This window comes from Fusarium phalaenopsidis (genome assembly GCF_050370095.1).
Source record: "Fusarium phalaenopsidis strain FUZ10S chromosome Unknown contig_32302, whole genome shotgun sequence".
Taxonomy (NCBI): Eukaryota; Fungi; Ascomycota; class Sordariomycetes; order Hypocreales; family Nectriaceae; genus Fusarium; species Fusarium phalaenopsidis.
The window spans coordinates 3,883,457-3,908,151 of record NW_028145405.1 but is presented as its reverse complement, the minus strand read 5'-3'; the positions used below and the strand labels follow the sequence as shown (position 1 = coordinate 3,908,151).

The window sequence follows — 24,695 nt, the reverse complement described above, 5'->3', positions numbered from 1 at the left end:
TCTGGGACGCACTCCGCGATCCTATTCCAACGGTCCCCACGCGGGCAGATTGGATTTTCCAGCTGCCACGGTGGATATCGTGTCTCTCCTCAAGGCCCCCGACTCGCATGAGTCTTCTGTCTCTCCGCCTCGCCAAACCCAGCAAGTTGCTCAACCACCTTCGATCAAGGCCTCAACCGCCCCGCCCCGGCCTGCTGCGCCTGTTGCGCCGCCGCCCGTAGCTCCAACACAGATGCCCGCTGGCAGGCGAAGCATGCCTGCGCACGCCACGGACCAGCAACCCGTCAAGAAGCAGAGCAAGTGGTCCCCAGAGGAAGATGCACTCATCATCGAACTTCGAGGGAGTGGTATGAAGTGGGAGGACATCTCCAAGCGTCTGCCAGGCCGGAGTGCCATTAGTTGCCGCCTACACTACCAGAACTATCTCGAGAGACGAAGCGAATGGGACGAAGAACGCAAGAACAAGCTTGCCCGGTTGTACGAGAGGTAAGCATGCCACGCCGGATCACTGGATGAAGCGAGCCTACCTCGAGTGGCCCTCGCGTTCCAAGGCAGAGCTAACATGAAGCCAGATTCAAGCCAGAAATGTGGGCCAAGGTTGCGGAAGAGATGGCAGTTCCCTGGCGAGCAGCCGAGGCCATGCACTGGCAACTCGGTGAAGCGGACATGGCTCGACGAGCAGGTGTTATCCCCTTCTCCCTAGCCGCTGTCAATGTCGACAGCAACAACAGCCACCGAAGCTCTCCCTCACGCAGCCACGTCCACTCCCAGTCCCAGGGCAGCATGCCTCGTGACCTCGGAGCTCCTTCGCCTCGAGCAATGTACAGCAGAGCACCCCCGATGCCAGTTGCCAGCAGCCGAACCATTGTCCGCCGAGAATCTATCCCTCCACCGCCTCCTCCTCCAATGGCCATGGGCCCGGACCACCCCAAGGAAGTCCACTACGTGCCAGGACCAGGGCTGGCCCCGATCCAGAACCAACCACCACCTAGGAGTGCGGGTATGCTTCCCGGTGTTGCTGAACTCACTACTGGTGTCAGCCCATACAGCACTCCCGCCGGAGCCCCCAGTGTTGGATCCATCGCAGCAGCGAGCCAAGGACCCCTCTTCTCCAGCCTCGCCAGTTACTCGATGGAATCTGCTGGATCAAAGCGACGGGCTTCAAGCCCAGACCGACTTCAACACGAGGCGAACCACCGACGACGCATGGCATAAGACAGTCTACTCTGTTCATATTGATTGACAATGGGACGAGCGGGCGAACACTGGAGTTGGAATTCTTGATCTTTATCGGCATTTCCTTTGCGGGTTGATTTTGCAAAGGATGGTGTTTTGGTCACTGCGAGCGACGATGGGTTTCACTACGATGGGACGGATAAGAGGACCTGCATGGGCTGCATCGGCATGGAACGACATGAGAAAGGGTCTCGTCTCTGTCTTCCGGGAGTGTTGTTTCTTGATTTCTTTATTGGATCTGGTTGACTGGAAAGAATGAGTGAGCTTGGGCACAAAGATGAATATTCACTCGACTTACACAACAGCATATCTACAGATGGATGGCATCAACCGACGACGGGATGGGATGGAATAAGGGAAGGATGACTTGATGCGATGAAAAATCCCGAAAAAAACGTCGGACTTTAAGTTTTCGATTCTTTGACTTGTCTTTTTACTAGCTACGGCCTTATTTTATCCTGTTTGTGCTTGTTATTTCTTCTGCATGGGTCAGAGGCGTCTTGAGAGGAAGTGAAGGATGGATGGATGGTTGGTTAGGAAGCATCTAGGGTCAGGGGGACTCGGCCAGGGGGTGGCCTTTGGAAAAAAGGAGTTGAAAATGCAAGGTTGTTTTCTTTATTTGTTGCACAGCACAGCATCTGTCTTGAGTTGAAAGAGAGGTTCTGACCAAGAGGGAGGGGAAGAGCCTGTTGTTTTTATTATCTTGATAGATCATGTCGAGGATAGAGGGAGACTAGTGGATATCTTCGTGTTGTACAGTTACTTATGTTACGTATTACCTTTAAAAGAAAGCTCTTGGGTGAGAATGATCGAGTCACGGCGGGCTACAGTTCCTATTTTATGCGTGTGTATGGCAAGCATCCGTTTACGGGAGTGAGCTCGCCTCGGGGAGAAGAATAGGCTTCAAGTCGGTGAGTAGGTATCCGAATATCAAACGCCTACGAGTCTACCTTTGTAATGGATGGATGCTCGACTCGATCTCGATTCCCATTGTAGCACCTCTGGCACTGCGGTGCCCGTCTCAGGCCGCCGGCCGACTACATACCACCCACCAGTTGTCCCTCTCGTAGCCGCTCTCCTCAACCTTGCCCCCAGCCGCCACGACATCCTCCTCGAGCTCGCCCTCGCGGTACAGGTGGTAGTAGCGCTGGTACGTGCCGCCCGGCTCCTCGCCCTTTGGCTTGCGCATCACCCATGAGACGAGCCTGTCCTGGTCGCTGCCCGTGTCCCACCCGCGGCGGCTCGACGCCTGCTCCAGCGCCCACACGTAGACGAGCACGCGGCCGGCCTCGGGGGTCACGCAGTCCAGCAGCGCGGCGACGGCCTCTTGCCGGCGGGCGCGGGTGGACATGTGGTGCACGACAGCGATGCAGATGACAAAGTCGGCGGCGGCCCGCCGGTAGGGGAGGGCGAAGCCATCAGCGACGGCAACGTCGACGTCCGAGACCCTTGGGTCGTCGTCCTTGCCATCAGCACGAGGCCGCCGTAGCTCGGTCCGGGCGAGCTTGACGAGTGCAGGGCTCCGGTCGGAGCCCAGCAGGTGCACGGCCGGGTTGACGCGCAGGTACTTGCCATTGCCACAGCCGACGTCAAGGCCGATGCTGCCGGGCGGCTGGTCTTGGAGGAAGCTGGCGACACGAGGCCAGGGCTTGTGGCGGGTAGCTGAGAAGTGCGGCGCGATGGCCTCGTAGACGGCGTGCACGTGGGTTGCCTCGTATGTTTCGGGGGCCTCTGCCGCCTCAGAGGGTGAGAATACTTCTGTAGCGGAGGGTTCCTGAGGTTGGGCGCCTTGTTGATGCTGAGGGTTGGGTTGCTCGAGTGGCCCGTCCCCCTTGATCGCCAGCCGGCGTCGCCGACGAACCACTCGCCATAATTCCTGGGGGATATCTTAACAGGGACCCTTGTTTATCAGAAGCCTGAGGGGGGGGGGGGGGGCGTGTGAGAGCTGGAGGAACAGCTGGAGTCTGATATGGTTGTTGGTGAGATGGGGTTTAATTTCTTGCAACTTACAGGCGTGGTGGTGTTTTTTTCCTTAGCGGAGGTGTGAGTACCTAGGTTGTGGCCCGCCGATTAGTGGAGTAAATGTTCTGGGGCGGCTCCGTGTGGCTGAAAGAACATGCATTCCGTTGAAGATCTGGCCCTGCCCGTGACGGAGCGACTCTGCGACAAGGACATTATCATAGTTTCATGATTCAAGAGTCTCGACGGTCGAGGTCTCTATATGAACCGTGCGGGAGGAGCGGTTATTGCAAGTTGGTGGTTGGTTGTCGAGCTGAACGATGGACGTCTACATGGTCAAGGTTCTTCCTTCTGTTGCTGTGATGAGATGAACAAGAGACAGTTAGTTACAACAACAACGTCTGTTCACCCCCTGCCCTGTTGCATTTGATGGATGGTCCCCTTTTTCACGAGGCCCCCCAGTCACGAACACCTCGGATCCGCCTCCGCTCTCAGGCACAGGCATCTTCTTTTTTTACATGCACTTGCCTTTTTCAGGGTCCCTGGCTCGGGACACGATGATTCTCAAAGCAAGGGGGGGAACGTTAGGTAGGGGCGATATTAATATCCACTCCACAATCTCATCTCTCTGTCTCTCTTTTGCTCATCACATCACCATTGGCATCATGTCGCCCCATTCGTAGGAAGGGGAGAAATCACGGGGATCATCAGCCACTCCGCCAGCCGTCCATCAAAATGAACCATGGATGATGGAACTCTTCTCCCGTGCTTCTACGCCCGCCCCCCTCCATCGCCCGCACACACACATGATGAAACCCTTCTCGACCTTTGAGGCCTGCTCTTCTTGACAAGGGGCCCGAGCGAGGATGTGATGTGGGCATGGGTGCTCCCGCTCGCAAGAGATGCACGTCATCTCCGATCCGCCGGGCTGAGACTGGAGCCTCGACTCTCCTCCTCAAGCGAACCGAACCGTCTCTCGCTGACTCGAGAACATGCGGAATGGTTCCCCGGTCCGGGCCACGAGGGAGCCACGCGGTCTTTGGCCACCCTTGCGCCTGAAGGACAGGGTCAATGCAACGTGGGAATCTACGCACAGGCTTGAAACGAGTAATGAATCAACAACACATGGCCGGCCAGCCTTCTTTTTGCGAGCTAGGAAGGAGGGCGCTTTGATGAACGCATCATGGTCAGATGCCTGCCCTGTCGCTGTTGTTCTCGAAGCGCCCTTCTTCCTTAGCCCTGTGAAGCTAGCAATGGATATCTGACATGAACCATCCATCTCGGTCATCCGCTTGTAGCGCCGGCATAGCCCAACCCCGGGCTGTTTAGCCTGTGCATATTGTGCAAGGTGCCTGGGTTGTGTTGTCTTATTCATGATGATAACCCAGGTAATATTCAATGCCTCGCTCATTACAGGCGCACTACCTAATACACCAGCATATTCCTGCTCCAACTTTTTTACGTTTCGTCATTAAAGCATGGGCCTCATAGCCTTCCTCTAACTCCTGCCCTTGTTGAGGGGGCTGTTGGCGTCAAAGACGTCAGTGGAGATCAACTCGGGATACGTCACGCCGCCCTGCTTGAGAGCGCTCTCCATCGTCTCCATGATGACGATGCTCTCAGACCAAGGAATCGAAGGACTCTCCTTCTTGCCGTCACGCAGGCATCGGGCGCACTCGTCGGCCTCCCAGAACATGCCGTGTCCCCAGTTGTCCCGCTTGGGATCCTGGGGAATCGGGCAGTCGACCACCTCAATCTTGCCGTTGCCGTCTGTCTTGATCACCTTGTACTCTGTCGGCCGGTACGCGGGACCCGTCACCTGGATCTCGCCCTTGGTGCCCTGAATGCGGATGGCGGGACCGCCGGTGTACTTGCCGTCGAGGTCGGTGCCCACGCGTAGACTTGTGGTGGCGATGCCCATGGTCTTGTGCTTGGGGAACTGGCAGATGATGCTTGTCGTCTCATCGGCACCAGTGTGGTACTTGTTGATGGCGGCCACAACGTTGGGGGCCTCCTTTTCGGCCTCGGGCTGGACGTGGTACAGAGACTGGAAGACCCAGGTCAAGGAGTAGATGCCGAGATCGAGCAGGGCGCCGCCGGCGAGGTCGGGGTTGACCATTCGGTGAGAGTCGTCGAAGTCAACCTTGCCGTTGCCGATGTCTTTGCCGAACGAGAGATCGGCTGAGAGAGTTAGTTAGCTATATCCAAACAAGTCATTGTTAAGGGGGGCTAGCTTACCAAAGGTTCTGTAGACGGTGCCAATGGCGCCCGACTGAATCAGCTCTCGCACCTTGATGCTGAGGGGGAAGTATCGTGTCCAGACAGCCTCCATGAAGAAGACGTTCTTGGCCTTGGCAGCCTCAACCAGCTTCTTGGTCTGAGAGGCAGTCACAGTGAGGGCCTTCTCGCAGAGGACATTCTTGCCAGCCTGTATAGCAAGCATGGCATTTTGGAAGTGGTGGCTGTGAGGTGTAGCGACGTAGATGATGTCGACATTGGGGTCGGCGACGAGCTCAGCGTATGAGCCGTGGAGGGTGGCGGAGGAGGGACCATCGATCCTCTTGATAAAGTCGCCGGCTCGAGCAGCAGAAGAGGACGAGGCGACAGCAACGATCTCGTGGCGCACGTCGGTTACATCTCGCACGGCAGGATCAGTGAGGAGATCCTTGCAAAAGTCTGTCGTCAAGAGTTAGCAAGTTGGCTGTATGTCGACAAAGCAGTGGTGTAGCTCACGCTCGGCGATGCCGCCGGTGGCCAAGATGCCCCATCGGATTGTGTAGGGAGTGGAAGCCATTGTTGCAAGAGATACGATTCTTCACGGTGTTGCTTGCAAGAGGAGAAGGAGATGCAGTTTCGCAGAGGAGGCACGTAAAGTGACGTGAGTGAAGAGGGTCTTATTTATCCTGAAGCTGCAGCTCTGGCGGGGTAACAGAAATCAATGCCCAGTAGCTCCCCGTCGCTGTGATGGTGGGTGGAGGAGGGGGATGCTTCCTTGTAGAGGACGACCCGGAATTGCTTCACTGAGCATGTCCGGCCGATGGCGTCGCACACCCGTTTAGGCTAGTATCGCCGGAAAACCCGTCCCGACTTTCAGCTTGCTTACCAAATCAGCAGAATATTTAACCGGGTCGGTGTGACTCAGGTCTTCAAGCTGTCGACCGGCCAAGTGATGAGATTTACGGGTTTCCTCTTGGACGCTCGCTGGTGTCTGCCCCGCGAAGAACCCCGCGCGAGCTTCGTCCGAAGTGGGGGTTCTTGTGTGTGTGTGTACGGACATCACTCCGCATCTCCTACGTCATCTTGGGGGCGCTTGCTGTTACTAGAAAAGGTGGGCAGCCCAGCTCAGCTCGCTGTTAGCTTTCCCGAACTATTTTCTACTTGGAATTGCCCAAGTTTTCGTTGTTGGAGTGGAACAAGTGTAGAACAGGCATCATCCTTTCGAACAACTCCGTCTCGGCTGGAACAGATATTGACAAGACATGAAAGCCTTTGTGTTTACATGTATGACTTGTGATGATCAACTGGGCGTTTAATATGGGGCATCTTGTGATTAGACATACGATTGGCCACTCATTGTGATTGTGCAACGCCAGCAACCGTATTGGGCTGAGGCTCAAGGTGTTGGAACTAACACTCTCAACTCTGACAACCTCGCTCAGCCTGAGACATATTTTCAACACAATCCACACGAAGAGTAAAGACCTGATGACTGCCATCTGAAGCCGCCGCCCGGAAAGTAGCTTAAACGTTCATTCCACAATGGCCGCCAAGCTAGCAAAGGACCTCAGCCTCAAGGGCTCCTCTACCACTTTGCCGAAGCTCGTCTACGGCACTGCCTGGAAAAAAGACCGCAGCGCAGATCTTGTGTACACGGCTCTCAAGAATGGGTTCAGGGGAATTGACACGGCTGGGCAGCCCAAGCACTACAATGAAAAGGGCGTGGGTCAAGGCGTCCAGAGAGCAATTGGTGATGGCATCATCACTCGTGATGCCCTCTTCGTATGCCACTTTCGCTCAAACTCAATAAGAATATAGTCGCTAACGCAGTTAATAGATCCAAACCAAGTTCTCCCCACCAGGAAACCAGGGCGAAGATGCCCCCTATGATCTCAACGCGCCGCTGGTTGACAAGGTTCACCAGTCGGTTCAGTCATCGCTCGCCTTCTTCACCATTGAAGGCCAGGAGCCGTACCTTGACAGTGTACTCTTGCACAGTCCTCTCCAAACCATCGAAGAAACCGTCACTGCCTGGAAGACGCTTGAAACCTACGTCCCCCACAAGATCCGTAACCTGGGCATATCCAACACCAGCCTTCCCATCCTCCAGGCTCTGAACGATGCAGCCTCCATCAAGCCAAGTGTCGTGCAGAATCGCTTCTACCGGGACACAGGCTTTGAGACAGAGCTCCGAGCTTATTGTAGACAGCAAAGTATCGTCTTCCAGTCATTCTGGACCTTCAGTGCCAACCCACGGCTCGCAGCATCCAAGCCGGTCAAGACAGTTGCAGAAGGGGCGGGAGTCCCACAAGTACCCGCGTACTACGCCTTGGTCCTTGGTCTCGAAGGGGTCACGATATTGGATGGAACAACGACTGAAGATCACATGAAGGATGATCTTGAGGGCATCCCACGGGTGGCTTCCTGGGCTGAGGGGGCTGGTGCAGCAACTTGGGCATCTGCACTGGCCGAATTCAAACAGACTATTGGGGAGGCGTGAGGACTGTTGGTATTTCAAACAGATTGAAAACTTTGTAGGGATTCAATAGGGAACCTCAGCATTCAATAAAGTTGAACTCAACTGCATATGAAAAGCTTCATCGCACCACAGCAACCAAGGCAACACTGTTGTTTACCTTGATGCTCGTGGCAAGTTATTATCCCTTCTCATGTTTTCATCCCGTTGTGATTCAGTCTTCCTCTTTTGTACACGTCCTGAAAGATCCTGGGTTTTCGTTCATCTCGAGTTCACGAACACCTGCCGGCCGTTTCGCACTCTCACAGCTGTTGACACTGGCAGACCACCACTGCCGACAAGTCCAGAAACGGGTATTTGTTTGATCCCAATCTTCCCTTTTGGGTCAATAGAAATCGACCCTCTTGTCACCCGCACACATTGACTGCACACGCTCGCTGCCCTGGCGCCTTTCCATCCTCACCACATCACTTCATCTCGCACTTCTGCATCATCGTCTCTACTTTCTACACCTTCGCTATCATCTTCATCGCTCGCAAGAATTGATACCTAGCGCCTCGTTGCTCTTTGATCATCCGAGAAAGCGAAGATTCCTTGGTGTTTATCGTTACCCTCATAATCTCCTCGACATCATCCGCATCAACTCCGAGTTGACTTTGCTTCGACGAGCCTGCGATCGTGATACCCAGCTACCAACAACCTGCCTTTTGAAGACAAAGCTACTGCTATCTTCTGCATTTCTATCAAAAATGGCCGGCAACAACGGCATCGCTGCCGCCCAGGGCAACAACGACCGCCCTAGAATCCGTAAGTCTCCCGCTCTCCTTCATCACATCATAACTATCGCTCACCATTCTTCATAGGAATTAAGCTTCTACCTCGCGGCTCTCGATCATCATCCGCATCAAGCTCAAAGTCTCCCAGCGACGACGATCAAAAGGTCCTTGAGACCGCTGCTGTTTTGGCGGCCATGAAGCACCAAACGATTCCGGAGGAAAGCTCCCTGACTGTTTCTCCGGTCAGCGCAAACAACTCTTCTTCTTCCCCTGAGCAGAAGCCCTCCAAGAACCCTTCCCCAAACAACTCTTCCGACAAGAAGAAGAAGAAGCCTGCCGCAACTGCCAAGACCAAGACCTCCAAGAGGCGTAACAGCGACATGTCTGACAACTGGCCCCCATGCCCCATCACCAACCCCGATCCCTCTGGTATCACCCTCTGGCGCCAGGGGTGCGAGGCCGTCCAGCGCCCTGACGGCTCCGTTGACGGCCTCGACGTCGTCAACTGGATGATGACCCGACGTGGCGGGGTGGCCAACCCCTGGCCTCGCCTTGAAGAAAACCGGGCCGCTGTCAGAGCCATGGGACGCCAGCGAATCGATCCTCTCAAGATTCTCCAGCAGCAGGAAGAAGAGGCCGAGATCGCTAGACTCAAGGAGGAGCGCCGCCAGGCCAACAAGCGCCGATACCGCCCACGAGGCCAGATTGCCAGGGAGAAGGCCGAACGAGCTGCCGCCGCCGAGAAGGCCAAGGAGGATGCCCAAGAGCAAGTTCAAGAGGAGACCTCTGGTGCCAACAAGCGACCTCTGAATGACGAGACCGAGGCCGACAACGAGGAGCCTCAGGCGAAGAAGACGAAGCTCGATGTCACCGCCTAGACGCAACTTACGCATCTTACGACTCATGACTACTGGATGAATAGATTTACACTGAAGCGATTCGGGATATGACGCTGGATTAGCGAGTGGATGAACCATGGGCCTTATTGTTTGTTGTTTACTATGAGTAGACCAAGTAGCAAACCTAGGAGTAGCCTTCAGAGTAGCATCAGAATAACATCAAATTGCACAAACCGCCTCTATTTTGTATTGGTGATGTACCATTTTGCAGTTCTATCACCCCAGAAGTCTACTTCCAAACACCGTTTTCGTTTAATTGCCCATGTGATGCTCAATCATCTGCAGATTTGCCGATATCCTTAGCAAATGTGTTGGCTACGATAAAGGGGAAACAAGCCGTCGCCTCCATGTAAACCTAGAGACAAGCTATCAGTTTTTGACGATCGAAACACCAGGAAATTCGACCAATTTCTACTGACCTTGACGTTATCAGCCCCGATCTTGATTTTACCCCACGAAACAGCCTCATCCGGTCTCGCACCGGCGTCGCTACCGTCAAACTCTTGCGCAGTGTTGATGTAAACGGCCGACTCAGCGCCATTACGCATCAAGCATGCGTTGGCAATGTGGTGCTTGACGACACCGCCACCGAGAATGATCATGCCAGCCCGCTTCGCGCGGACAGAGATGGTGTTGATGCGACGGATGTCCTCAACAAGATCGATCTTGAGCTGCAGGGGTGAGGCCTTGAAGGTGTGGAAGTAGAGCATGTCGCCAAGGCTACCGTCGGTGATGGCCGGGCAGAATACGGGGATGTTGTTCTTGTATGCCCAGTAGTAGACGGATCTCTCATCGTTGATCTCCTTACCCAAGCGGTGGATGACCTTGGACGGTGTCCAGTTGATCTCGTCGTCGGTCCCCTTGCTAGCCTCTTGCTCCTCGAGCATCTTATCGAGGATAGGCACAACCCAGTCCTCAAAGGCACAGTAGTTTGCGTTGGGCACCACTAGGTTGCCGATACGGTTGAGGCCCTTCTTGCGGAGGTCGGCACCAGGAGTGCTGAAAGAGCCAACGTAGGTGTCGCCCAGGCATTTGATAAAGTCCTCTTCGATACCACCGGCGGTGGTGACAATGCACGATACGTGGTTATGCTCGACGAGCCAGCGTAGGACACCGCGGAGGCCGGATGAAATGAGGTTGGACGTGTAGCCCAGGAAGATGGTGGTCTTGTCACCTGTCTCTGGGTCTCGCCAAGCACGCTGAAGTTATATGAGCAGTTAGTCAACGGTCTTCCTTCTCTTGGCCACTCAAATCCTAAATCATGATGTATCCTTCTCTCGCAAAACCACAAAAGGTGGAGCTAACCATGTCGTTGATGATCCTCACGGCCTCGCACATGGACGAAGCCTGGAAACCCATGTGGCGCATTCCCTCAAAGAGATCCTCGGCCGTGATGGGGCCCTTGAGCTTGTTGAAGTCGAGCTCTTCGACCTTTTGGGCGTCCTTGGGCATCTCCTCAGACTTTACCAGGACGGCATCAGTGGCCGCTGCCGGGGGCGCATGATCGTTGGAGGCCATGATAAGTTGAGTGAGGGGAGTTCGTGAGTCGTAAGTCGTGAGCCGTGATCGTGAGGAAGAGTGAGAATAGACAAGAGAACTTTAAAGGAATGTCAAAGTATCGCAGTCGGTCCTAGAGAACGTGACCCGGTTCATAAATGGGTCGTCGGCCGTTTTTCCTTCATTTTTCATGACTCCTCTCCGTCCCGGCTCCGCATACAACCGGCAGGGACCCACCGGCGGGCAGTCAATGGGCGGGCGTGCATGTAACGCGCTCGGCGAGACATTTGGGCACATCCGCTTTAGGACTAGCCCCTCGCGGCAGTTTTGGTTCAGGCTTTCCATTTCAAGGTCCCCCTACGGTCCCCTACCCCCAGTCTGGGTCCCTCTCGGCTAAGCGCCACGCGCGACGCTGTCCATTTTGCAGCAGGCGCAGGCTCGGGCTGAGGCTGCGACCCATCTTCAATCTTGCAACCTTCAAAACGCCATTTGGTTGAGCATCTCCATCCGTCGCCCTGCGTCTTTCATGTCGCTTTCGTCTGCTGTATCGAGCTCAGATACTCGGCTGACGACCCATCGGCGACTTCACCATACGTTTTAGCTGCTCCGAAACTCCCCTTTTGTGGCTGACGCGCCCTTCTGCGGAGCCGACACGGGCAACCAGACCCTCGAGGCTTCAAGGTTCCACCAGAGCCTGTCGTGTTCAGAGGCAGAAACACTTCTCGACCACGTTTCAACCTTGCCGGCCCGTCTCATCAGCATACTTTGACCACCTCACTCCAGCTTGTACCGACTTGTTCTTGGGTGCATGGGCTGATAATCACTTCTCTGGCCTTTTAATTTGGGTCTCCGCGACCCGGTCGCTGCGCAATGTTTGTACCCTCGCCGTCTTCGCCTGCACCATTCCACGGCTGTATTCCTCAACCTCATCAGCGAGAAGCGTGCCGCGTCTTGCACAGATGCCTCGGAGACGCTTTATCGATGCTGGGAATCGGGGCTTCAGTCGTTCATCGTCACCCCGATCATCCAATACTAATGATTATGCTAGGGCTTCAAGATACTCCAGATACGAGCGATCGCGATCGCCACGCGACCGCTCACCTGACCGTTTCGATAGGGCCTCGCAGTACGGTGATGGCGACAGGCGACGCCCTTCCGAGGTTCGGTCCAACAATGGCGGCTTTCCTCCCAATCGCGACTCATTTGGTGACCCTCTGAGGAGGGAGCCTCCTCGTGGCCCCAAAGCTCTAATCGATGCGCCTAGTGGTCCTCGTGGTGGAGGGTTTGGGGGTGATTTCCGAGGAGGCCGCGGGCGTGGTAGAGGACGTGGATGGTCAACGCGAGATGAGAGTAGGGACCGTGGACGGGATCGAGACATGGATTTCCGGGATCGCTACCGTGATGACAGAAGCCGCGAGCGTGATCGCGACCGCGAAAGGGACAGAGATTGGCGCGATGCTAGGGATTTCAGGTCACGCCGCTCCCCTATTGGCCGTGCGAGGTCACCAAACCGAGATTTCCGGGATCGAGATCGAGATGGACCGCTTGGAGTCGACGCAGATAGGTCTCGGAGAGGTTCTCGTGATGGTGGGCCCCCTTCAGCAGGATCCTCTTCGTCCGACCCTCAGTTCGGCATGTCACCGTATCCCCGTGGCGGTGGATTTCACCGTGGACGTGGTAGAGGAAGAGGTGACTGGTCCGCAGACCGAGGGAGGGGTAGAGGACCTTATATGGACGACAGAGGGGATCGCTATCCACGAAGCAGGTCTCAAGAGGGCCGCTGGGGTCGGGAACGCGAGGAAAGGGACCGCATGGATCGAATGGACCGATACGCTGACCCGGAAACCCGACGCGATCTTCGAGATGACCGCGACCCTCGAGACCGTGAACTCTTTCGAAACAAGTTGGAAGCACGCGCGAATGCTGGTCACGACTCGGGCCCTCCTAGTAAAGAGGTTTCGCCACCACCCGTTGCACCTTCAGCTCCCGCTTTTGGTTCCGTTCCGAGTCGCGCTCTGAGCGTGGGTGAGGGCTACGTCCCAGCAAGTGCTGCGGTCAAGGTTCCTCCTACCGCCCCCCGAGCTTTCAACGATCGACCTCCCTCGGCTGGACATGAGCCACCAATGCCCCCAGTTGGACCAGCCAAGTCACTTCACGATAGCCCTCCGATCCCAGTTGGACCCCGAGCTCAGCAACCACCGCCACCAAGGCCGTCCAGCAAGCAATGGATCAACCCGAATCTGAAAAAGGCTCCCGACTCCCCGAAGATGATGAGATCCCCGAGCTTTGTCCAGCAACGACCACCACTCCGACGCGACAGCTCACAGTATGACCATTATCACGATGACGACAGGCGACCGCGTAGTAGTGATGCCAAGTCTGACTCGCATTACTCGGCCATTGACAACCGAGCAAGATCAAATTACAGCGCGGAACCAGGAGAGATTACGGTCCGGTCCGAGCGAGAGTCTCAATCTGCGAGAGCTTCAATGGACAGGGATGCTCGGCCAACTAACGCTCCTAGTGCTCCCAGGGATTCTCATCGTGGTGGACCTGTTCCATCACCGACAACCGACAGTCTTCCCAGGTTCGGTCAACCTACCGAGCAGCGCATGAGAGACTCGAGAGAGCCGCTCAAGCAAGCACCCAAGCGAAAGCGCAAGCTTCCCATCGTTCCAGTTGTGAGATTCGCACTGCCACCGAAAACAGCGCCTCCTGAACAAAACTCCGAGTCCGACGATGACGAAGACATGGCGGATTATTTTGCCATGGAGATTGCAAAGACCGAGGCTGAGCTGAGCAAGCTAGAGAAACCTAAGCTTCCCACACAGATTATGGCTCGTTTTGCGGCCTTGTCACATGGGGCAATGGTGAAGATAGTTAGCGAGGGCGAAGGACTGATGAAGATGGTGGAGGAACTACCGGAGACAGTGAATCAGCCTGTTGTCGAGAAGATCGAGGAGCCCACGCCCGTTGATCAGCAACTAGAACAGGACACAGAGATGACTGACGCTGTCGTTGCATCAAAGGCTACCCCAGAACCACCAGCACAGCCAGACCATGAGCCTGAAGCCCCCGCCAGTGTGGGAAAGCCCGAAGAACCGCCTGTGGAAACCGTGGATATTCCCATGGCAGAGAGCGACCCTACGCCCCTGGTGCCTGAACCTGCCAAGGAGCCCAGTGAAGAGCCCGTCGAAAAGCCCATCGAGAAGCCTATCGAAAAGCAGAGTGAACAGCCGGACGAAAAGCCGAGCGAAATGGCCATTGAGGAGGAACCAGTCGAGAAGCCCGACGAGATGATTATCGAGAAGACGACTGAGACAACCGCCGAAGCCACTGTCGAGAAACCCGTCGACAAGACGACTGAAGAGCCTCGCGAAGAGGCCCCCGAACAGCCCGTGAAGGAACCCGTGAAGGAACCCACGCCGCCTGCGCCCGTACCCGAGCCTGAAGCTCAACCCGAACCACAACCTGAACCCGAACCGAAGATGGAGGACACGACCAAGCTAACTGCCGAAGTGGCCCCTGTGGCTCCTGAGACAGCCCTGCCTACCGTGGAAGAAGCTGTGAAGGAAGATGAGGCCACAAAACCGGCTGAGGTGCCGGTCCCTGAGCCAGAGAAGCTGAACGAGACCCCCCGCGAGGAACAGGCTGAAGTAACTGCCGAGAAGCCCATGGATAGCAAGCCAAGTGAGCCTCCTACCGAGAAGGCGATCGAGGCTCAACTCCAAAAACCGAGCGATGAGGTTACAGAAAAAACCAGCGAAGCGCCCATCGAGAAGCCCGAGACAACTTCCAACGAGCATCTGGCGACTGAACCTGTGTCTATCGCCGTTCCCTCTCCCAATGCTGTTCTTCAAACAACTGAGACGGCATCAAAACCTCCTAGTACACCATCTCAAGTTGACGACGATGAAACAGAGTCTGAGGATGATTCATTCATGAATATTGGCGCTATCCGCCAGTGTATGAGCACGCCCCCGATTGACAGCCTTCCCGACTTTGGCTGCCAGCCATGGCATGAAGACAGGGAATTCATGCGCTCTTTGGACTCGGACCCTGGCATTTATGATTTCGTCATGGAACACCTGGACAGGCTGCACCTGGAAAAGACTGCTGAGCAAGAACGCGACCGCAAGATCTACGCCGATAATTATGTGCGGTATCTGGATTTCACAACATCGAATGACCCAGCCGCGGTGAAGAGTCGCGGAAAATTCTCCACTTCGACTGCTGAAGGAACTGGCGCGGTGACCCCGGAGCCCAAGCACGAGGGCAGCGGCCGTGGTCGTCGTTTTGCGACCGAACGAGACCTAGAGCGGGTTCTACAGGCATCTATGAGAGAGGACGAGGAGAGAAAGGAACGGGAGCTCCGCATGCAGCAGGAAAAATATCGCACCGATAAGGACGCTGTTATACCTGAAATGATTTGGACTCAAGAGGAGAAGGACAACATCAAATACCTTGACCATTCCGGTTTCACGCCTGTCGACAGGCTCGTGGGAGCATGGCGCGTACTTCCGCCTGTCAACAACTTTTCCGAAGAGGAAGCCGGGCTATTTGAGAAGCGATACTTGGAAGCACCAAAGCAATGGGGCAGAGTGGCGGATGGTATCCCTCATCGCGACTTTTCCGCTTGCATTCAGTATTACTACATGAACAAGAAGGACCTGAACCTGAAGGAGAAGCTCAAGAAGCAACCCAGGAGGCGCAAGAAGGGTGGCCGAGGCAAGCAGCGGTCTAGTGCACTCGTTTCTGAACTTGGCAACGGCGATGGCGAGACGGAGGAGAACCACGAGACTGGAGAAAACGGAGAGAGAAGACGACCAAGGCGAGCCGCTGCACCAACATGGGGCTTCGAACAACCGGCCGTGGACACAGACAACTCGACACCTTCTGCCACGCCTGGCAGACGTGGAGCGTCAGCTAAGGGCGACCATCCAGAGAAGGTGGATGGGAGGAAGCGTGGACGCAAAGCTAAGGACAAAGATGCGAAAGCACACAAGACGAACCAGACGCTGGCTGCAGCTCCAGCTCCCGGAAAGGGCCGCTCGAGGTCCAACTCGAGGGCGCTCAACACGGAGACACAACCGCCTACGCCAGCCGAGGTTCATCGCCTCCCCACTCAATTCGAGCAACAGCCGTCGGGTATACAGCCGCCATTCCCTGTTCAACAGCAGCAGCCCATACAGACCATGGATCGACCTCAGCCTATCGCTGCCTCTTCCATCTCGGAGGTTATGGCAGCACCTTCGCTTCGACCCGAGCCTCCACCCCAGCCGGCCATTACCACATTCAACCTGGCTCAGCCTCAGCCAGAGCGCAAGGCGCCGACCCAAGCATCGAGTTACTGGAGTGTGTCTGAATCTAATGACTTCCCACACCTACTGCGCTCATTTGGATCTGACTGGACTGGGATCGCGGCCCACATGGGGTCCAAGACCGCTGTCATGGTGAGTTCCCACATGTTTTGAGTCACACTTGTTGATGCTAATATTTGAAATAGGTCAAAAACTACTTTGTCCGCCAAAAGGATCAAGGCAAGGCCGAATGGGAGACGATCGTTCAAGAGGCCGACAGGAAGAAGAACCGTGGCGAGAAGTTGCCTGACCCTCCTCAACCATCGCAGGGAGGTCGTGGGAGAAGATACGACAACTCAGCTGCCGCGTCTCGACCTCTTGCCGTTGCTCCTGGTATCGAGCTTCACAACGAAGCAGCCCAAGCCGCCAAGATGGAGGCGGCTGCCCAAGCTACTCGAGGCCAGCCGTTCTCCAACTATGGCGTGCCCATCGCTCAGGCTCCTGTGCAGCAACCTCTTGTTCAGCCGCCGGCGCAACCCTTGGCGATGCAGCAGCAACACCCTGTTGCCGCCCAGCCTGTCTCTCAGGCAATGTCACCTAGCGCGCGACCTCTACGAGCTCCTGTCCGGCAGTTTGGGTTCCCCGAGCGAGAGCGTGAACAAGGCCAGCGAGTGCCACTTCCTCCAAAGGCGCCCTCGGGTCCTCCCGTTGCAGAGCCACGCGAGCGACCTTTGGCTGCTGCACAGCCGCCTCTGCAGCCGGCACGGACCGATGCTATATTTGAACAGCACAACGCTCAAATTGAGCGGCAGAAGGCGGAAATGCAGATGCGTGAGCGGCAGGAGAGGGAACAACGAGAAAGAGAGCGAGAGAGGGAGAGAGAAATGGCGCGCCAGTCGGAGCGGCAGACGTTGCGGGTTAAGCAAGAACCGGAAGTCGCCCCTCCCCCGCATCATTACGAGCAGTTTGGCCATCGACAGCAAGGAAGCCTTGGTGGCCAGCCTCTTGCGAGACCACCACCGCAAGAGCCAGGCCGACCTCCGACATATGCTCCTCCTCCTGTGCAGCAGCAACCACCCCAGCAGCAGCCTCCTGCGCAGCCGGTGAGGAATTTGCTCAGCGAGCAGCCGCAGGTTCGGTCTCCTCAGATGGGAACGCCCACCAGCCGGCCCGTGTCGTCACTTCAACATAGGCCGTCATCTGGCTCGCTGCAGGAGGGATATGGCTCAACGACACCTCAGGCAGGGACGCCAACTCCAGCGGCGGCACCTCCTCGTCCATCAGAGCCGCGCAAGGGAGGATTCAATATTTCTGCCTTGCTCAATGATGATCCTCCGCCGGCGGCGCCCAAGCGCATCAGCGATGTAGCTAGCACGCCTATGAGGCCTTCACCTACGCCCCCGCCTCCAGTCATGGGTCGCCCTCTCCCTGGACCGGGGCCAGCGCCGCCTTCACAGATGCGTCGGGAGCCGGAACCATATTCACCTTATGGACGAGCACCATCAGGAGGAGCCTCAGCGATGCCTTCACTCAAGCCCACATATACAGATTCTCCTCAACCCCAGCACATGGGAGCTTCGAGGGCTTCAATTGGGGTCTCAGTTGAGGCTGCCGGGGCAGAGAGAGACTTTTACAGGCAAAATCCGTACCAGCCAACTTCTCAAAGTGGGACAAACTCGCCTCAGAGCGGCCATCGTTATCCTCCACCTGGTCCACCCAGCCAGATGTATCAGGGTCAGGGGTATCCTACGTCATACGGTGCCGCAGCCCCCCCCCCTCACACTGCATCACCGGGTGGACAGTACGCGTTGCATCCGTCGGCGTCTCGCTCGCGAGAGGTTCCTCAGAGCAGCCGTGATGGTGGATGGCCAACGCCAACTCACCAACAGCCGCCAGGCAGTCTCCCACAGGCGACAGGGTGGCCATCACAGCCCCCCAACACTTCCCAACCGCCGCCGTCGCAACAATCTTGGCCAACACAGCACCCAGCGTCCAAGCCTCAGACGCCTGCTCCATCATGGGCCCCATCGCAGCCACCACCGCAACCGCCTCATCACATGCCCCTGAGAGACGATGGACGGGGCGGGCCGTATTATAGCTCAGGAGGTGGACTTCCCCCACAGCAACATCAAATGCAGGGGCGATACCCGCCGCCTGGTCGTGGACCGGAGCCAGTACCACCTCCTTCACAGGCGTACCCCCGCTATGCTTCTACCCCAGGCCCTGCTCCGCCGCGAGATCCTAGAGATATGCCGGGTCGGAGCTACACGCCAGTGGGCGGGTATGATAACCGTGGACCACCTCCGTCAGGAGGCCCTGGCTACCCAGGCCACGAGGCGCAAAATGTACAGATGAGAGATGCCCGGGATCCTCGGGACCCGCGAGATGGACGAGATCCTCGTGATATAATGAGAGGATTGAGGCCACACGAGTATGATAGGCACCCGGACCAGTACCGGAGGTGAAGGATGTGAAAAATCTTGAGACATTGGAGGGTTTAGTAGCATGATTGCACAGGTAGATATTATCCACCAGCAAGGCGTGATGTGTGATATTTGGCGTACAGCGAGGTGGATTGATTGGATTGGATTGGATTGGTGGTCAAGGTTCTATCTGGAATTGCGTATGAATTGTATGCAACTTGAGTTGTAGGCCTATTTACTAGACATTGATAACATTGTTTTATTATTGACTTTCTTTAACTGCTTGTTTGGACTTGTCATGATTGCTTTGGTGTTCTGTCATGAAACTTGGCGTGGACGAGTTGGGCTGGGCATGAGCCGACCCCACTATTTACCTTAAGAACCCCGCCAACCCCAGGCGCGCTTTGGATCATGCATGCTTCGTACAAAGACGCGACAACCTTTCAACGACGACTTTGGCGATGGCTTCCAATCCGAGGTCTGCGTCCGCAATGGGCGGGCACGAAAAGACATACTTTGAGCAGCAACGCGAGGCCCTCATCGGCGAGATTGCCATGGTATGCGCCTGGTTCTGTTGACATGTGACGGGACTGACGGTCGGGCAGAGCTTTGAGCATGTGCTCGCCAACATCAACAAGCTGAACCGGTCCCTCGAGGCTGTTATTGCGGTGAGTTCTCTACTCATTCTACGCTCTTTTAGGAGGGTGTCGCTTTTGAAGAACAAATAACTGATTTCTGTGCAGGTCGGCAACGAATTCTCGTCGGTCGAGGCTCTGTGGTCGCAATTCGAAAACGTCATGGACAAGGAGGGCGAAGGCGAGGGTGATGGAGAAACAAAGCAGAATCAGGATGACTCGGAGGAGGAGCACGAGACAAAGAAGCAGCAAGAGGCGTGATGGGCACGGATTGTCATGATACCCCCGGATGAGATAGATGATGAAGATAAGGAATGATTACGACTGAGACCACTGCAATGAGATGATGATTTCCACAAAGACCTGTGATCAAGTTGGAGAAGGAGAGTCAGCCCACGTTCACAGGAAAAGTCACCAAGACATTATGTGTCATAGCTCATTCATTCGTACTCTTTAAGAGCCTCGATCGGGGTATAATCCTCCTGGATCGGGAATATCATAACAAAACCCTGTCCCTTTTCCGGGGGGCGCCTTTTTCCCTGGCTGCCCTATTCATCATAAACCGTTTCCCTTTTCCCCGTGATACCTTGCCATAAACCTGAGCCATAAGAAAAATGCCAAACAAAACCGTACCGTGCCCTTTTCCGTAAGTCATGATCCCTGAATGTGTACAAAACCTGAAAGTTCGTTGCCGTGCATGTCTATGATGCCGGAATGTCGCAGAAAGCAGGAGAAAACAAGATTGCAAATCCATATCCCTAGGCTGAAGAAAAACAAGAGCCTCCCTTTCCGATGGTGCAATGTGTTCTGCTACCTGGGTCGCGTGGTGGCCGAAAACTCCTAGTAGAGTATAGATGAGTGAGGAGAAAAAGATGAAGAACTCGCAGTGAAATCAGTGAAAAAGACAAAGTGTATTGTTTTCGTCAGCACCTGTGCTCAAGCTGTTTCCTCAGCGAGCAATGATATCCGTGTCGTGACGATGTCGATGTGTTGTGGTGTGTCCCTCTAGGGGCTCTCTGGGCAAGACTCTTTTCTGATGATGGAGATGAAAAGATGTCTGCGTGTGTGTAAGAAGAATCGATGAGAAGAGGTTGTAGAGATCCTGATTGTTGTTCAGTATGTCCGTGATCTGGTGTCGTGGAGTTGGATCGGAGGAGCTGTGTCGGCAGCTCATGTTTTGTTGTTTTTAGGGCGATGTCCTACATCCGTGAGTTGAGCTAGGCCGTCACAAGACACCGCTCAGAAACAAGAGTGAAGAGCGTCCTCGACATACTCAAGGCTGTCGCCGGCCACCATTTGCTCCGCGGCCCATTCGAGCTCGTTGGGAGTGTGGTTGCCAAGGCCGATATGTCGCGCCTCGTCCTGGACTGCCTCGACGAGAGCCTTCTCGCGATAGAGAAGTTCGCGGTAGTGCTCACGCTTCTCCACGCAGCGAGACATGGCCTGGGCAAGCTCCGCTCCGGTAGTCTTGATGAGCTGTGAGACCCGGCGATAAATCGCTTGACGCCGGCGGGCTGCCTTGGCCTCGTTCTGCTGCTCGAGCCGTTGGATGAGGGCGCAGAAGCGTTCGAGCTGGGCGCTGCGTGCATCAATTCGTTCTCGTACCTGGCCGAGGTCTCGGTCAAGCCTGTTCTCCTCTTCATTTCTTTCAGCGCGGAAAAATGCGAGGTTGCAATAAGCGTCCATAGCCTTCTGGGGGTGAGCTCCAGCAATGTGGCGGGCCTGTGGATGATAAAGCGCTTCGGCCAGTTCATCCTGTGAGTCAAGACAGTTAGTTGGGATCTATCGGGGGAGGGGGTTGAGGAAGACTTGCTCGACTAAACTCCATGAGGTCATCGTCGTGGTCAATGTTGTGAGTGTCAGGGGCGTCCTGCTCAAGGTGTGGTTGCATAGGCTCGCATGGAGCGTCGATGGGCTTCGTGCCCGTCTGGCGGTCAAGATTATCTTGAACCCATGAGTGAACGAAGTCAGGGGACTCGTAGACTGTCACCAGTTAGAAACATCTCACGGCACTTGGCAGAGTTGTTCTTACGCTCAGGAAGGACGACGGTAGGGCGGGCTCGATGGTCGATGTCGATGGAGGGGGTCAACTCAATGTTCTTGCCCTTGGCGTCAGAGGTGTGAAGGCGTTTCAGAATCTTGAGATGCTCCTCGAAGCCCTGCAAGCTGACGTGTTAGCAATTTGATCAAAAGAAGGGCTTGGGTCAGTTGGCAGGAAACGTCTCTCACCTGTCGAACAGTGTCGGGGCCGATGTTGGGATCTCCCCAGTGAGTCGAGGCCTGCGCCCACGACTCAAGGGCCGCCTTCTCCTCGGTGAATTCGAGTTGTTCAGGCTCAGAGCAAACATCGGCGTCGTTAGGTTCTGCAAGACGTTAGACAATGTGCATGTGCTGTGCTGGGGTCAGGGCAGATACTCACCTCTCAGGGTGTCACAGAGATCAGAGGTGCGTGTCTGAGCACGCTCTAGTTGGTCGTATTCACCTTGGTAAGCGGCGACAATCATGTCACATTGAGCCAAATTGTCGTGGATGGAGTCAATGCTCCCGGTGTCCCTAGACTCACGAGTAGACAGCTGGTGGAATTGCTCTTCACCGGCATGAGGCTGGCTCATGGCATCCTCGTCAACATGAGTGTTGTCATTGGCATCGTGGTCATCCTCATCAGACTCATGAATGCTGTTGTCAAGTGTTAGCTTCAAGTGACCCAAGCGAATCTCATCCAAGGGGGACTTACCTCTCAGGCGCGGGTCCAGCGAGCGCGTCGTCGTGTTCATCAACAATGGTTGTGGTAGTGGCCTTGTTGGCAGCGAGAAAGAATCGGCGGGCGCCGTGCTCAGTCTTTCGGTTCTTCTTGGAAGATCCCGAGACGGTTCTGTTCTTGCGGCGAAGCTCTCTGATCGGGCGCAAGATCAAGTTTGTCTTGGTTCGGCCCTCGATGACCTTGGACATAACTCGACTGATCTGAGTCATAGAAACTGGTTGAACGAAACGCGCGTGAAGGTTGTTGTCATGGCTTCCCATGTTGTGATTGTGGTTACCAGACGACTGCTGGACGTAGTCGCTGGGCTCATTGTCGTGAACTTCACTGTCGGAAATGATGTTCTCCTCAACAGCAATGGGGGAATCATTGTCAGCGACATTCCCATGAACTGTCGTGGTGGCTTCAGCAGCTTGGACGTCGGCGTTCTAAGCCTCAGTCTGCGCGGTCTGAGTGGCGTTGAAGGGAACTGGAAGTTCTTTGTCAGTTGTTCCCATGAGCTCGTCGTAAGTGGAAGCGCCGATCTCAGGGCTACACTCAGCCTCTGCTTCCGGGGTCAAAGGCTCTTTGTAGACAGTATGGTGAGTGGAACAGCTGATGAGCGAAGTAGATCGAGTTGGGTGGAAGCCCGCTGGGCGTCGGATCAGGACGGTGCCGTGATCAGAAATCGACCACTCATCAACCTCGTACGAAGCGTCGTATGAACCACTTGTGCAGCTATAATACTCACGCGAGCTGGCAGTGGCATCATAGACTGCATCCAAAGCCTGGTTGGTACCAACACTGAAGATCCTGGCATCTTCATAGGGTTGCAGAACTAGCTCGAGCTCAGGAAGCTGGCCGGTAGGATCGCTCTGGGGAGTTGGATCCGAACGCGACCGCTTGTGGAGCTTACGGCCGGTCTTTGTGTCAAAAAGAGTGTTAAAAAGCGAGCGCTTTGCAGGCTTCGAAGAAATGGTGCCTTCAGAAGAGACCAAAGGCTCCAACTCTGTTGCAAAGGGGGTTAGGGGTGCAGAGGGGGATGGGAATGATGAAATGACTTACCATCAAGACGAGTCCAAGACTTACCCTTCGAGAGCGTAAATCTCTCTTATAATCTAGGTCAGCGTGCCATCAAAGCGATAAAATCGCGTGCGTTTGGGGTCAACACTTACTTCGCAGGTCAGCCTTGGCGGCCTTGAGAGTGTGAGACAGCATGTTGGTGTTGTCGCTGGGTTCAGGATGGCCTGTAAACGCGTAAATGAGAAGAGACATCTTGTGAAGGGCGATAGAAGGCTTCGAATGCAGATGACTTACGTGTATCGGATTGATGACCTCGAAAGAGGTCGGAAATCCGACTGCCTAGGGCAGAGGGAAACGATGCAGATGTCTGCATCGTCGCGATGGAGGATGAATGATAACTATCGGCTACTATTATGATGAATTAGTGATGATAGAAGGAAGAATAGCGGTTGCGCTGATGATGGAAAGTGAAGCTTTGTCGATCAAGTGTTGTTGTGTTGATGCAAGAAAACGTGGTGTTGAGGGAAGAAGATTGGGGGCCGCGGTTTGGAGGGGGGGTATAAATATTTTTAGTGGAACCCTCTGTAGCAGTTACTGATTGCAATGCATAGCTTGTTTTCCTTCGACGCGCGTTGCAGGCGCCGCAGGCGTGCTGGACGTGATGGACGTACTGGAAACTCAGGCATCTATGGGCGTTGCTCCCTCCTGCACCACTAGCCGCACGCCACGGCCAATCAACTGCACCCCCTCTATTTGACAACTCGTTCCCTGAGACGATGCCCTTTACCATACAGTAGGCGTGCTAGACGTGCTAGAAACTCGGGTGTCTATGGGGGGAGGTTGCTCACTTCCCGGCACCACTCACAAACCACACGCCATAACCAATCAGCTGCACGCCCTCGATTTGACAACTTATTCAGTGCTATGATGTTCTTCGTCGGGCGTGCTGGGCGTGCGAGAAACTCATGCGTCTATCTCGAGGGGTTGCTCGCTGCTGGGCACCACTAAGCACACACCACAGCCAACCAGCGGCACGCCCTCGAGTTGACAACTCGGTCACTGTGGCGATGAGCCTTGCAGCATAGTCGGCACCACGGCAACGTGCGGCTGGCACGGCTGCTTGACCTTGTTGTCCTGTGTTGACTAGTTGCCCCTCAGGCGTCGAAGGCTTCGACGGCCACAGAGCCACAGCTCTGCGCATGTCGCCGTTTTGGATGACTTGACTACGTACAAAAGTGCTTTCATTGTTTTATAGATCCGAACATGCTAATTAAAGGCATTAAGAATGTGTCGAGGAACAAGTGTGTTCGCCCAAAGTCGCTCTTTATGTTCACTCCGCCGAACACTATCATTTTCGACCACTTCACGACGGCCCCCTCCCCAGCTTAGTTGCTTCAATTATCTGCAATAATCCTCTTCATCTCAACAGCTACACACAGGGGTGTCAACATGTCGCGTCAAGCTGAGTTGGACAATAGAGGACTGATCACTCAGGGGTCAAGCAGGATATCAACCAA

General features: G+C 55.3%; 9 protein-coding genes across 9 annotated transcripts; 5 read left to right on the top strand and 4 right to left on the bottom strand.

Annotated features, from left to right (window-relative positions):
* Nucleotides 1–253: 253 nt before the first annotated feature.
* On the top strand, nucleotides 254–1,215 carry LRP88_08570 (SANT/Myb-like DNA-binding domain-containing protein; the record flags this gene model as incomplete). The annotated part of the gene is made up of 2 exons (XM_083245073.1): nucleotides 254–486; nucleotides 573–1,215. The coding sequence occupies 2 exons, from the start codon at nucleotides 254–256 to the stop codon at nucleotides 1,213–1,215; spliced, it is 876 nt and encodes a 291-aa protein (XP_083099567.1).
* Nucleotides 1,216–2,101: 886 nt separating this feature from the next.
* LRP88_08569 (tRNA (carboxymethyluridine(34)-5-O)-methyltransferase) lies at nucleotides 2,102–3,107 on the bottom strand (the record flags this gene model as incomplete). Its single annotated transcript, XM_083245072.1, has 3 exons — nucleotides 2,102–2,137; nucleotides 2,282–2,994; nucleotides 3,098–3,107. The coding sequence occupies 3 exons, from the start codon at nucleotides 3,105–3,107 to the stop codon at nucleotides 2,102–2,104; spliced, it is 759 nt and encodes a 252-aa protein (XP_083099566.1).
* A 1,586-nt stretch (nucleotides 3,108–4,693) lies between these two features.
* On the bottom strand, nucleotides 4,694–5,989 carry LRP88_08568 (Gfo/Idh/MocA family protein; the record flags this gene model as incomplete). Its single annotated transcript, XM_083245071.1, has 3 exons — nucleotides 4,694–5,376; nucleotides 5,434–5,871; nucleotides 5,929–5,989. The coding sequence occupies 3 exons, from the start codon at nucleotides 5,987–5,989 to the stop codon at nucleotides 4,694–4,696; spliced, it is 1,182 nt and encodes a 393-aa protein (XP_083099565.1).
* Nucleotides 5,990–6,954: 965 nt separating this feature from the next.
* LRP88_08567 (NADP-dependent oxidoreductase domain-containing protein) lies at nucleotides 6,955–7,912 on the top strand (the record flags this gene model as incomplete). Its single annotated transcript, XM_083245070.1, has 2 exons — nucleotides 6,955–7,194; nucleotides 7,250–7,912. The coding sequence occupies 2 exons, from the start codon at nucleotides 6,955–6,957 to the stop codon at nucleotides 7,910–7,912; spliced, it is 903 nt and encodes a 300-aa protein (XP_083099564.1).
* Nucleotides 7,913–8,637: 725 nt separating this feature from the next.
* Nucleotides 8,638–9,542, top strand: LRP88_08566 (uncharacterized protein; the record flags this gene model as incomplete). Its single annotated transcript, XM_083245069.1, has 2 exons — nucleotides 8,638–8,695; nucleotides 8,752–9,542. 2 exons carry the CDS (start codon nucleotides 8,638–8,640, stop codon nucleotides 9,540–9,542), a joined length of 849 nt encoding a protein of 282 aa, XP_083099563.1.
* A 292-nt stretch (nucleotides 9,543–9,834) lies between these two features.
* LRP88_08565 (Deoxyhypusine synthase) lies at nucleotides 9,835–11,081 on the bottom strand (the record flags this gene model as incomplete). The annotated part of the gene is made up of 3 exons (XM_083245068.1): nucleotides 9,835–9,918; nucleotides 9,983–10,762; nucleotides 10,869–11,081. 3 exons carry the CDS (start codon nucleotides 11,079–11,081, stop codon nucleotides 9,835–9,837), a joined length of 1,077 nt encoding a protein of 358 aa, XP_083099562.1.
* Nucleotides 11,082–12,019: 938 nt separating this feature from the next.
* Nucleotides 12,020–18,825, top strand: LRP88_08564 (SANT/Myb-like DNA-binding domain-containing protein; the record flags this gene model as incomplete). The annotated part of the gene is made up of 2 exons (XM_083245067.1): nucleotides 12,020–16,513; nucleotides 16,567–18,825. The coding sequence occupies 2 exons, from the start codon at nucleotides 12,020–12,022 to the stop codon at nucleotides 18,823–18,825; spliced, it is 6,753 nt and encodes a 2,250-aa protein (XP_083099561.1).
* A 449-nt stretch (nucleotides 18,826–19,274) lies between these two features.
* Nucleotides 19,275–19,679, top strand: LRP88_08563 (DASH complex subunit Dad1-domain-containing protein; the record flags this gene model as incomplete). Its single annotated transcript, XM_083245066.1, has 3 exons — nucleotides 19,275–19,340; nucleotides 19,389–19,451; nucleotides 19,527–19,679. 3 exons carry the CDS (start codon nucleotides 19,275–19,277, stop codon nucleotides 19,677–19,679), a joined length of 282 nt encoding a protein of 93 aa, XP_083099560.1.
* Nucleotides 19,680–20,657: 978 nt separating this feature from the next.
* On the bottom strand, nucleotides 20,658–23,430 carry LRP88_08562 (uncharacterized protein; the record flags this gene model as incomplete). Its single annotated transcript, XM_083245065.1, has 8 exons — nucleotides 20,658–21,173; nucleotides 21,395–21,577; nucleotides 21,648–21,781; nucleotides 21,838–22,094; nucleotides 22,153–22,604; nucleotides 22,752–23,164; nucleotides 23,221–23,265; nucleotides 23,331–23,430. The coding sequence occupies 8 exons, from the start codon at nucleotides 23,428–23,430 to the stop codon at nucleotides 20,658–20,660; spliced, it is 2,100 nt and encodes a 699-aa protein (XP_083099559.1).
* Between the last annotated feature and the right edge of the window lie 1,265 nt (nucleotides 23,431–24,695).